The 13,810-nt window shown below is 39.4% G+C and overlaps 1 protein-coding gene across 18 annotated transcripts in view; it reads right to left on the reverse strand.

Annotated features, from left to right (window-relative positions):
• Positions 1–13,810, reverse strand: part of adgrl2a (adhesion G protein-coupled receptor L2a) — a 113,475-nt gene that overhangs the window by 25,591 nt on the left and 74,074 nt on the right. For 15 of the 18 annotated variants that reach the window (XM_088312508.1, XM_088312505.1, XM_088312504.1 and 12 more), the window contains 4 exons: positions 4,157–4,456; positions 3,627–3,730; positions 3,226–3,411; positions 1,192–1,230 (listed from right to left, as the gene is read on the reverse strand). In XM_088312508.1, the coding sequence (XP_088168634.1) occupies positions 1,192–1,230; positions 3,226–3,411; positions 3,627–3,730; positions 4,157–4,456 (629 nt within the window). The remainder of the gene's footprint in view (positions 1–1,191; positions 1,231–3,225; positions 3,412–3,626; positions 3,731–4,156; positions 4,457–13,810) is intronic. The other 3 variants (XM_088312509.1, XM_088312506.1, XM_088312503.1) reach the window with 1 other exon arrangement.

Raw genomic sequence — 13,810 nt, forward strand, 5'->3', positions numbered from 1 at the left:
AGGGTCAAGAGAATCTCTTATAAATCTAAATGAAAATTTAAATAAATTGTGCCTTGATGTTAACACAGTTTTAAATATATTCACAATCGACCATTAGATTTTTCCAAAATATTTGATATTCGTCAAAATTTGAATCACCGCACCGATAATCAACCCGGCCAGTAATCAATCAGTTGAAGAACTGAGTTAAGAGACCTGGCTTTAACACCATTAAAACATTTTTAGCCCTCACAAGTTCTTTGAGATGAATAGACAAAAATCACAAGAGATAACCAAAGGTTTTTCACTGAAGAATGGAAGTTGTTTCATTTTACACACTTCCTGTTTGCGGAATGGTTTTTGTGTCCTATTCATAACTAAAACATGACGGCAAATATTTGATGAAATATATTTAAAGTCATTTGTCCCCCCTACTATCGCAATCAGACTTTCCTTTTATACACGCAACAGTAAGTGTGCCTTGTGACTTTGCTCAATCTGTTTTAATACTGTCCCATAAGACAGATCTGCATGGAGGAAGGTGTTGACTTTGGTGGCAGGCGGAGGACGCGGACGTCCCTGGTGGAGGAGGGATAAATTTGGACAAAACACTGTGATGCATAAACACAACCTGACAGCATTCACGGGGAAAAAAAAAAGAACGTTTGTCCGAAGTAACCAGATTATCCAAGTGGAACAAATTGCAGCAATTTACAGAAAACAATTACTCCTATGACCTCAAACCTGTTATTGTGAAACAGGAGCTAAAGTTTTGACTTTGCGGATGATAAAAAGATGGTGGTCCTTGAAAAGAAAAAAATGTAAGAGTGAATTGGGATTAGTTTTAGATAACATCATTAGAATGAACCCTGAAGAAATTAACAAGACAGCAAAACAAGTGGGACATAAGGACTGAATGCTGGCGTCTGGGTTTTATGACCCCAAATATTTTATCTTCACTCATAGTCCAAATTAAGACATTAAACAAAAGACATTTATGACACCACGTCAACCTACTTTTGACTTGAATGTGGTTGTGCGTATGGAAGTATAACTTAAAACGAACACAGGATAGAGTGAGTGCATATCATTAAAAAAAAGAGAAAAAAAAAGGTTCATGCTGCTGAATGCGAGCTGGTCATATAGCACAGGCATAGTGGAGGGTGCGGCAGCAAGCATTGGGTTTAGGAGGCGAGAGCATCGCTCCAGTACCTTCATGTACGCCCTGCATGTCCTTTCTCGTTTTTGAAGCTTTTTTGGGGTTTTAATTCATCAAGAAAGAGAAGAGATAAGACAGAGAAAGACAGATGATTTGAAGTCTAAGTAAGCCTGACAGAAAGGATGCACAAACTATCTCATCAATGACTCTTGCTTTTTACCTAAAGGTCAATGAATAATAAAGGCTTTGGATGACATTCATGAGAATTGCATTCATTGTATTGTCCTGCTATTTTTTTGTTGTTGTTTTTTTTCTTAACTTGGACGTTGAAAAGAAAAGAGGCAGATTGACTCCCACATAAATACATTATCAGGAAAAAAGTATTTGCCCACTTTTCAATTTATTACTCTCTTGGCATAGTTTCCCTATTTTAATGTTATAAAATCAACAAACAAATGTAAACAACAAACAAAGACAACCCAAGTAAACATAAAATGCAGTTTTGCAATTTTTCAATTATTTTAAATTTCTTTTTAGGAATGAAACCAAAAACATTCAAAGTTACCTCGCCCTGAGTGGAAAATTTCAATCATGAATTAACTCTGGCTTATCACATTTTTGTGGAAAGCTTAGTTCATTTTATTAACCGCACCCACGGCTGGTTAAACAAGAACTCAATTACCGTAAAAACAACCTGTCTGACAAAACGAAAACATCCAAAAGATCCCAGAAAGTGGCAACAAAATGCCACAATCTATCTCTGGAGAAAACACGCAACAGTGGTGAACAGACAGCCCACAGAAATTGCCCCAAGAGCACAACGATGACTCATTCAGAAGGTTACAAAAAAAACTAGGACATCTAAAAAATGCAGACTTCCCTTACCTCAGTTATGGTTAGAGTTTAAGACTAAACAATAAGGAAAAGATTGGGCGAAAATGACAGCCATGGCAGAGTTCCAAGACGTAAACCACTAGTGACCATAAAGAACATAAAGGCTTGGCACACTTTTGTAGGAAAAAGAAAGAAAAAAAAACAACTGAATGATTCCCAAGACTTTTGGCACAATAGTTCAGAGTCTCGTTACTTGCGGCTTAAATGTAACACAGTATTTCAGAAAAAACACACGCAGTCAAACATGGTGGTGGTAGTGAGATGGTCTGGGGCTGCTTTGCTTCTGCAGAACCTGGACAATTTCCTGTGATTGATGAAACCATGAATTTACCAGGGAAATCCTGAGCCCATTGGTTAGTACTTACAAGCTGAAGCAAACTTGGTTTCTGCAGCAGGACAGCGAACCAAAACACACCGGCAAGTCAACTCCTGAATGCTTTGAAAAACCAAATGAAGGTTTTGAGTGGCCTAGTCATAATCCGAATCAGACTGAAATGCTGTGGCATGAGTTTAAAAAAGGCCATTCATGCTCAAAAACCCTCCAGTGATGCTGAATAAAGCAATTCTGCAAGGAAGCGTGGAAAAAATATCTCCACGGAGATGCAAAAGCCTCAATGCCGGTTATATATAGAAAACATTTTAGTCGTTACTGCAGAGGGAGGCCCAACCAGTTAGTAGGTTTAGGAGGCAAATACTTTTTCACACAGGACCAGATAGGTTTGAATAGTTTTTCCTGAATAAATAAAATCTACACTTCAAAATTTAATTTTATGTTTACTTGGTTTGTCTTTGTCTGATATTTGTTGAATGATCTTAAACAAAAACAAATGGGGAAACATTGTACAGAGATGGATCGAATTTCAGAGAGTTAAAATATGCCTAATAAGTACAAATCATTGGAGGTTAAACCATAATCATGTATCATAAAAGGCATCAAGGTACATTTGGTAATTTTTATTTGTTTCTTTTATTGACACTGCCACATAATAGAAGCAATGTCTGCAGAGAAGAAAACTGTTATAATGACCATAGAACCAGGCAGAAATGGGATTTATGCAATGCAAGTAAACAGTAAATCTGTCATTTATTATGGAATAATTCTTTTGAAAGACAAACAAACCAATTAGCAATACTAGACTACTTTGCTAGTCCACTCTTTGCTAATTTCCATTTTTTCCCCTTTGCATTGTTACCTTGTTGAAGCTCCGTCCTGCAGAGTCCTTCTCACTAGGCCGCAGCTCCTGCAGCTGAGCATCCAGAATGTCCACCAGCTGCTCCATGAGGCGCACCGACGAGCTGACGTCCCCTGCGTAGATTGGGTTTTTTGTGTGCTTTGCTAACTCGTTAGCCAAGTTTGCTGCATTTTCACCACTGCGGATCTGCAGAGAGGTAAGACAGATTCACTATTAACAGACTTGTTTCTTACAACAGAAGAAGAGTGTAAATAGTTTGATTGTGTGGTGATTAAACAATACGTATATTAATGCGAGTGTCAAAATATTTACCATCATAAAAACTAACCCTTATTTGGCACACATCTTTTTTATTTTTTTAACACGGTGAAGAAAAACAATAAGATGGAGCTCACACTCACCTTCTGGGCAACCTGGTTGACCCAGTGGGAGGTACAGTTGCTGAGATCGGGGCCCTTAGGGTGCCAGGTCCCAGTGGAAAGGACACATAAATAAGATGCTGTGCCTGGAAGGGATAATAAGAACAGAAGTACAGTCAAGTAAACCAGTTTCGTTCTTGCAACACCTTGTCTGTTTTTTTTTTTGCTTGAAATTGGTTCACATTTTTCTGTCCTAATTAGCCATGTGGCCTAACACAATTTCACACATAGTCCAATACGAGTGAGAACATGTTGCCATGACGAGTTCTGAGCCCAAACAGCTGAGCCTGCAACACAGCCGTTACAGATTGCTTAATTATGTTTGGACGTGACAACGGCAAAAGGCACTCTATTAGAAACTGACTTCACCGACTCCCCACGCTCACATTAGGCCCCGGCGCTTTAAGAGATCACGGCACATCGGCATATCAGACACATCGAACAAACTCGGCTGTTCACTTGAGAGGCGCAACATGTCGGGAGGCCCATGGGACGAGCTGGGCCGTGTTTACCTCGTGTTCCCTTGGGGCAAGGTCGCTCCACCAGCATGCCCCGCTGGGTCTGAGGCCACATGATGTCTCTTCTCTCAGTGGCTTCGCAGAAGCGCTCGGGCAAAGGGAACGACTCGAGGGGTGGAGGGGAAGTCGTCTGCAGAATCACAGGAGGGGGCCTGGCCGCTCCCTTGCCGCCCTCCTTGGGCCCTGTTGTGGTGGTGGTGTTGTTGGCCACGCCCCGGTGCACTGTGGTTGTTGTGGTGGTGGTTGTCGTTCTCAGAGGCTGGGGGGGCACGGTGGCCTGAGATAAAGGCGGTGCTGCAGAAAAGACAAGATATGATTATGGATATTTAAGGGTGTGATTACACAACAAAAGCATCAAGTACAGATTTTAGGCTGCAGCTGCAGAAAACTGGCAGATATACATTTTGCAATATGCATGTCAAGCCAGAGCCAATACTTGGCGGTGTCATTTTAGCGACTCAGACTTATCTTAAATCAGGTGTGTCAAAATCATTTTTGTGGACGGGCCACATCGTCGTTATGGTTTCCCTCACAGGGCCATTATGATTGGGAACCCATATAAATGTATGATCACCTAAATTTATCACATACAACATATTGATGGAAAAGCCAGTTTTGAAATCAGAAGCCAGTCAGCAATTGTTTGTTCAACAGTTCTTCAATTTATTTTAAAAGGGGAGGATTGGTAACAAATAAATGGCACTAACATCTCTCAATGTTGTTAAAAAAAGAATAAACAGGAAGTTGACCTTCCCAGTCCACTTTCTTCATTTTCCTTTGTTTTAATTTTATTTTTGATTTATTTTATTCATATTCTATAATTTTATTTTTATTTGTTATATTTGCACTGGAGAGAGGAGCTCTCCAATCTTGTTGTACACCGAGTATGACAATAAAGGGCATTCTGATTTGCCTTTCGCGGGCCACATAAAATAAGGTCGCCGGCCAGATCTGGCCCACGGGTCTTGAGTTTGACACCTGTGTCTTAATGCGTCTCCTGAATACCTTTTATCCGCATGCAAGCGGGGCTCTTGATATAAGTAAGGAGGCGAGAAGTGAGCCTGTAGTGTGTCTTGTTTGTTACACGAAAAGTATCACTGTACTTCAAAGGCCGTTTGCGTCCAAAATGTCTCGTACATGGATGACCAAAATCAACAATATTTTTTTTTTATTGTTTGCACAGTTGAAAACTTGTAACTTGTGAGGTGCAGGAGAAAGTAAGTATGATTCTTATGAATTATTGAAACTGTAGAAAACATGTTATGCTGTGCGGGTGCACTTTAAGGTCAGCTCATTAGTGTGGCACCCCCGTGGTCCTTAATGTGGAATATATCAGCTATAGCAGTAAAAGTATAGCAGCTAGTCAAAGCTGGAACTTCTGGTGGGCAGATGCCCTTGTGTACTGCTTAAACCTTAATGGCCCCCCCATAAGTAACATTTTCCGATTTATTTATTTTTTTTGCTTGTTCTCGTCATGTTCAACACGCTAATGCTTATACACCCAAGTATCCTGTTGTGTAAATTGCAGCTAAGTGCTTTGTTCAACAAGCGTATATGCCTTCCCGTTGACGATGGCTTATCCACGGCACTCAGTCTGCAATGAACAAGACAATAATTACAGTTACATCCTCCTGGCTGACAGTCATTTCTGCCTGGGAGAATTTGAGGGATGGATGATTAAATTTCACCAGAGCGACGCAAAAACGTGTGTTGCCGGGCTACCTCTACATCCATTTTGCAGCCGCCCTTTCGTGCAACCCTGACTCTGATAAGGCAGGTGTGCAGTAACTCATGCAACGCCCCAAGCAAAAACAATATGTTTCAGTCCCAGGAAAGCAAAACAATAGTACGCTGAATACACTGAACAGGAGATACTAAGGAAGAAGAATGTGTGACGCACTAGAATGATACACTGAAACTAGATATCTTTCCTTTACTCAATTCAATCATGTTTAAATAATGCTTTCCTATTCATGTCGACAGCTAGATCTTGTAAATGAGAAATTATTTCTTAATTTTTTTAACTTAAATAGTGTCACTGGCCCATGTTAAGATACAATCTTAGGGATTGCGATAGGACAATCAAAATGATTTGTAATTTTTATATAATGTAATGTAATAATATATAATACACCTGACATAAAATGACTCTCGACCATGGCAGGAACCAACTAAACCAAAAAGTTGAACAAATTGTTTTATCATAAATCAACAACATGATGTGAATCTCAAATTATTTTCTTATTGGATTGCAAAGGGGCATCTTTTATCAATGGCATGGGCTCTAATTGGGATGCAATGTGCTCTGCGAATCTAATCGCATTTGAGCACTTTGATTTCCTCCATTAGGCTGCCCGTAGAGCGTGCGGCGAGAGGCGCTGCTATGGCGAGCCAGCCGAGCCTGGCCGCTCGGAGCGACGCAACGCCCACAACAAGCTGACAGTGAGCCAGCGGTACAGGACAAGAGAAGCTGAGGGGGAAGAGAGACGGAAGTCAGTTGGGGGCGGGGGATGTACGTCGAGACGATGACAAGAAAATTCAGAGCAAATGCGGTACAGTTGGAGACAAAGGAGACAGCGTCTGTCTTTGGGTGGGATTGAAAGAGAGACAGGAACACACCCGTATCCATTGCTCTCCATTGGATAATGTGACTGACAGCGTCCCCCCTAACCAACTCCCCCTCCCAAACCTCTACCCACAAGACCTAACACGTGAATGTGTGAGGTGAGCTGACCCTTTTGGTGTATTAGCTCTGTTGACCTGGGTCGTTTAGTTGTGTGCTGATACGCAACAAACCACATATAAATGAGTTGACTTATTACGTTAGATGTCTGCTTTAACCTTAAGCCTCCCGCTACGTATTCCCAAGTGACATCCGTTTACTCAAAACAGAGAAATTGTTAGCTGCACAGCCTGTTAAAAAGCTCATAGTGGCAATCTGTGTTTAGCGTCCATTCTCTACCGGTAGATTACACCTGGACGTCAGAAACATCTGCCGTCCAGTTGTTTTTCACTATTCATCCAGGTAAAAAGAGGATGAGAAATTATATTTTTCATGATTGCTTTGCTTATTCTAAATCTGGTCTGCCTTTAAAAAAAAAAAACAGGTTCCTTTGTGGGAGTCTGGTCTCCGTAGGTGGGAATCCAGACAGAAATAAAATGAAACTCAATCTGCTGTTTGGCAGCGTGATTTAAGATAACGCTTTTGCAATTCCAGTCAGTAAATCAACGTGGCATTTACTATAATCCGCGTACGTTCTTGTGGCACATCAATTTACAACTATATCTTATCTGCATCGCTCATCCATTGCGGCCTCTTGTCATGGCTTACCAGGGTGTTTCGCCATTCACGCAAGTATCCTCTCACCATAAAATATCTTTTACTTTTTTCTCCTCCATGCTTACATGTTTTACTTCTTACCTGTTATGAGCAGTGACATGTAATGGACTGTTATTAATACCAGATGTTGGTTGTGTTTTACAAGGCCTATCTAAGAAGTTCCATTCCTCACCCCAATGTTACATGTAGAAATATTGTCACGCAAACATTTTGTAACGCTATTGTTTTCTGTATTTATAGTGCATAAACTGAAATACTTTTATGACACGTGAAACATTTAGTTAAATTAATTCATTAAAAAGTTGAAACTGCCACGTAGCACACCAACTGGTCGCAAGAAGGTAAACAGGAATGGGTTATTACACAGTTATTGCTGATTGTAAGATTCTTTGAACGATATGCAAATGTTAAATAAAGTTAAAAAAACTGACTTTAATATTATATATATCTTAACATGGGCCACCGGTCTGCGGACCGCTACCACTTTTGTCCAGGCCACCGCTGGCTGAACAGAGGAAAAAAAAAATGCAGTCCTTCGGGTTCATTTGAAAAACTATTTTTACTTTGAAAAGTCATCACCTTCTCTCGGTTACATCAGACTCTTGATACATGTCAAGATGCTAATTGTCTCTGTCAGATTACGCTAATATTAAACCCATAAGAGTAAAAGCATACGAAGCCCGCTCTGCAAGGACGCAGATTGCAGACGATTGTCAGCAGGCTCCCAAGCACTCTCTCCCGCCTGAGTGGCTTGAGTATTTGACTTTTGGTGACATATATGTCGGATGTGTACAAATGAGCATTTGTAGCACAGGCTCATCGGATACATATCCGATTTACATCCACATATGACAGAGACACAGGTCGGACTAAAAAAAAAAAATTAATAAAAAATAAATAAATAAATGGTTGCGCACCCAATGCACCCAAAAAAACTTAGATGTCGCATATGGGCCCAAAAAATCTGAATTGAGCGGCAGTGCGAATTCATTCTCTATCAAAGAAGAAAGAGCAACATCAAGACTAAATTAGGTAAAGAAAACTAAATTAGGTAAAGAAAATGGGATCTGTCAAGTGAAATAGGAAACAGATTATATGCTCACCGTATTTAAATGCAAACGTATCTGCCTAGTTTACTTAGAGATGTTATCAGCCATGTAAACTTTCCCGCCAATCTCAAAAGTCCACAAAACAACAGCCTTCTTTTTCACAAGATGCATTGACAGGTCATTTGAAGTGCAGAGGTATCACTAAATTCATGTCCTTCAAAAACATTGACAAATTCAACACTTAAGAGTGTTACAAATGCAGATGGTGGCTGCACGGGTGGTGCACCTACAACCAAGTCCTATTAATTTGTGGATTTTCAAACAAATCAAGTGTAATATAAAAATATGAGTGAGTTGATTTTGTAGGAAAAATGCAGAATTTAATGCTGAATTGCTGTTATTGCTGCCAGGATGGCCGAGTGGTCTAAGGCGCCACGTTCAGGACCCAGTCTCCCCAGGAGACCTGGGTTCGAATCTTGAATTTCCCCATTGTGGGACTAAAAAAGGGAATATTATTATTATTATTATTAAGCAGATTTGTGTTATTTTTGAACAGGAATTTTTTATGCAAGTGAGCCCTGTGCATGCGTGGTGGAGGTTTGCTGGTGGTATGAGTCATAGTTTGCGCTTGTGTTTGTTTTCTTCAAATGCTTTATTGTGTAAGAGAGGATGTTTTATAAATGCATTTGAACATTGAAATATATTACTTTGTAATAAATGTCTGTATATTGGTTCGATGAAACATTTAATTGTTGTCAGAGAACTGGTCAGGAAGAGGACGGTCCAGAGTAGCACTGATGAGAAATTGTAGACCCCTCTATCGTTTAAGGTGCCCATCTCTACAACGGAGAAAAGAAAATGTAGTTTCTCTCAGCGGTCTAGGTGTGATTAGAGCAGAAGTGTGCTGCATTTGGCCGGTCTTTGTGTGTGTGTGAGTTGGACGCGCCAGGCACTCGCAGAGTGGAGCACACCCACTGACACACAGGAACATTGCGACAGAATCTCTGGGCAACAATTAAGTTAATGCCTCCATTATGTATTGATCAATGACGATTTAGTGGCGATATGCTACAATTGATCCTATTTATGGACCCACCCATTTATCCATTGGCTTCTTCCACGCATACCCGTATGGTTTTAAAATGCCACCCGGTAAACTTAAATATGAATGTACGCAGCTATCATAATGATAACATTTGTGCTCCAGATATGACCTTGGTTGGGTCAGTTATCGCAACATGCTCGGAATAAAAGTCATCCAGTTGGGCTAAGTGATTAGTGAATTCACCAGCAGCGCTCTGGAAAAGACACGAGGACAAGCAAAGCCTCGAATATGAAGTGAAACGAATGAAATCAGTCTTAGTTAAACTGCTATAGCATTCCATTTGGGAACTTTATAATGAAGACAAATCCACTTTTCTGCGTGAGAGGCGAATATGAATGCAAGGTCTACTGCCCTGAGAAATTCCTGCAGAAACAATACCACCACTCTGACCGCTGCTGTTCACGTACATCGACGATGCTGCCAGTTTGTAATCCAGCCAGCCGGCGGTACAATAATCGTATTACCTTTATTCCATAGCTCGGTTTAATTTAATCCATTAAAAGCTGTGAGGAATTAACCCAAAGGTATTAAAATAACCTCTTATTCACAGAGATGTCTAAGAGAAAATATTTAAGTAGGGCTGCTATTAGCCACGAGTCTGGCAGCACATGACGGAATATCATCTTTGATTATGACAAAATCCCACTTTTGGGCCGTGTGGTGTAAGCGGAACAGGATCCTTGATAATTATGTCTGGGCTGCAATTGTCGCTCAAGGGAACTTTCAATTAGTTGTCATTGCGCGTGAGTACATGTAGCGACATACTCCAAAGCTCTGCTAATATTCAGGACAAACTTTATTCATAAGCTCTTTATGCAATTCAACACTCGCAAGCTGTTGTACATGTGTGTCCATGTGTGGCGGTTGCGTTATTATTGGCGGGGTAAAAGGTCACCAACTGACGACAGACATTTAGATGGGAACCCAGGAGACGAAAGGAAGGAGAACTCATTGCATTGTTGAGCGTATGCATCAACATAAGCACTCCAGTGCGAGCACACACCCACACACACACACACAAATATACACGCCCCTTAGATGAGACATCACCAGGGCGCAGTCATCCCGGGGTAACAAATGAAAACTGACAGTATATGCGTGTTATATATTAGGCTTAATGACTCCCCTTTCAATCGACAATGTGAGGTCGTTCCAGGCTCTTACATCTTAGGTTAAGAGGCGGCAGTAGCTTATCTATAAGGACTTGGGCTCACTTCACTGCACTGGAAGGTCACGCTTCGAGTTCTCCCGCGGAGAAATGTAAAATGAGAACGGGGTGTTGGAAAGATGCTAGTCCGCTTCCTGACTACTGTTGAGCAAGGCAAAGTGAAGCATTGTTTGCGCACCTCCTGCCTGCATGTGTTTTCTGTATGGTGTGAAAAACAAATACACACTAGATTGTGAGTTGAATTTACATTAGGGTGTAAAAAATAATTGAAAAAAATATTTAATATATTATTTTGTTTTATTTATTAAAACAAAGTTTTAAAACTAAATGAAGTTTGTTGCAGGATGGATGGACGAAATGATAAATTGTTAATCATCAAACTGGATTCTCCCCTAAAGAGCCAGTCTTCATGATAATAGGATTTAAAACAAAAAGTAATGCATAGTAATTTTTATTTAACATCCATCCATTTAATCTCTGAACAAACATTTTTCTTGATCTTCATATTTTTGTCAACCAGTTTCACGTAATTTGATTTTGTCAGTTCAACAAATAAACACAAAAAACAGTATGTACAGTACATTCAAACATTTGTTTTGTGAAGATGGTTGACAAAAAGAAAAACATTTAGTTTAAATTAGCACCCAAATAGCTCCCCAGGAATCGGAGAGCAAGTGTCTGTACTGTACTTGTTGCGTTTGCTATTCTGACAAGTAAAGGAAAAAAGACATTTCTTTGACTGACACAGGGAAAAAAAATATTCAACACTTTTCATAATGATTGTAGATGGAGAAAATCATAGGGATGTATTGATTCACTCAAGACCGATTCAATTCGATTTTCAGTTTATTTTTTCGGTTGTTTTTGTTTTTCAAAATTGATAACTAATTTTATAAATTAAACGTTTTTATTTTAACATCAGAATTTTGTCCTGGTTACAAAGAGTAATGTTGTAACTACAAAAAAAAAATAAAATAAAAGAAAGAATCATTTTGACTGTTTAACAAAAATTTTGTCTTATCAATATTTTGTTAGTGTCAGAAGTAAACTTGAAAAAAAAAAGAAAAAATGTACAATAGATTTGACTGTTATCATTACAAATGTCTTTGTGATCAAAAGTTCCGCATCGTTTATTTTATTTTTTGCATCAATGCATTTTTTAAGCAGTTTTAATGGATTTTAGATCAGTCGTTACATTCCTGGTAAATAACGAGGAACATATTTGTGTTTATATTTCACAACTGATTGGAGAATTGAATATTTGAAAATTTGTATCAAAGGGTGATGGGGGTTGTTTACGCCGTATTGACACCAACAGCACCACTGACTCATTGCAGCCCAATGGTGTGATCAGTTTTAGCTCAGCTGCTTAAAGGCGTGATTTATTGATTATTTGCAAACTTCTGCACAAAATCCCCGCCAGCCCAAATATTTCCGGTAATCATGGTCTTTTCAACATTTTGTTAGACTTATCAAAACTGTAGTTGCTACTAATTGCTACGTTCCCAATGGGAAATAAAAAGTTTCAGCTGTCTTTTGGTAAAGATATTTTTCTTTACAGTTCCAGAGGATGAAGATTTAACATTGCTCACAGCCATCCCAGCATTTAGCATAAACTGTGTAGTTTTATTTAAATTTTTTTAAAGATGAGGTGTTTGAGGGGGATGACTAAGACTGAGAGAAGAGAGAGAGAGACAGCCCCTCATGAACCAAGACTATGTCATGAATCGTGACCCAGCCGTTGTCATCTTGGCGCTGGACAAAAACAAAACTCTCCAAAAGGGAATTGGCCAGCTGAGACAACATGGAGAGAAACCTGACATTGAAGCAAAGACATTCATCGTTTTGCATTCTTGGATAAACACAAGTTCAATTATCATGAATATCATGCATAAAATCGATGCATCTAATGTTACGTTGAAGCCGTTTTCTTTAAAAACTGGACAAATAAAACAGACTCGAGTATCTTATAAGAGTTACATCAAGCGTATTTTTAGAGTGATGAATACAATTTGACATCTACTTTTGTCCTTCCTGGCAGCTTACGTGGATACATTTTCTAGATGGCTTTAACATACGTCAATCAGCAAAGATTTTCGGTCTGTTTTGAGATGTTCTTGTAAAGAATGAAGTCAGTTTGCTTTGAGATATTCTGACGCCAAGAAAACAAGATGGCTGTACAACAAAAGTGTGTGACATAGTCAATTGATTTCTTAATCATAACGTAATCCACTTTGGAACTCCGGTCAAATAGTGTCTCTTATGCAGCATGTTTGTGGCAGGTTTATGAAAAGACACGTTTTTGGAAGTGCAGAAGCATTTTATTGTTATTATTAAAAAGCCTTTTAACCCTCCATAGATCCCACTACTAAATTCTCACGAGAAGACATTATGGAGTAATCTCCAGATGATATCAAGCAAGGGATTTTAGAAGCCGTACCTCGTAATTCCCATTCTGTGGGAGATTGACTGTACTTTTTGTATGCTCCTGGGTGGTGATAATGGGGGTGGAATTTGTAAAGTTAAAAGTGAATGGAGATCCAAACCTGACAAGCGCGCTGCTGCTACACTTTGTCTTTGTGAAAGTACAAAGAACCTAGCAGATGGATGATAAATAAAGAAGCCATTTAGGTGGTGAACAGTGAAAAAAAGTGTAAATGAGTGTTGCTACGATATGTCACCCACATAACGTTGCATGCGTGGCACCTATGGAGTTGTTGCCTAAAAAGCAGTGCTGTATTTCACTTCATGTTTGTGATGTATTCAGATATCTGCCAATAACGTCGATAATACGCAGAGGATATTGGATTACATGTCTTTCACTCTCTGTTGCATTTGTGGATTTGAAGCGGGAAGACTGCATTTGATTGCTTGCATATCAGCAGTAAATATGAGGAAAGCAGAGCAAAAAAATAAATAAATAAATAAAATCCTAATAATTTCCCATGAGCCATGTTCATTGGAGCTGTGGCACAATATACGATAT

Source organism: Idiotropiscis lumnitzeri, chromosome 13, assembly GCF_059441095.1.
Source record: "Idiotropiscis lumnitzeri isolate Australia: NSW breed Sydney's pygmy pipehorse chromosome 13, RoL_Ilum_1.0, whole genome shotgun sequence".
NCBI lineage: Eukaryota > Metazoa > Chordata > Actinopteri > Syngnathiformes > Syngnathidae > Idiotropiscis > Idiotropiscis lumnitzeri.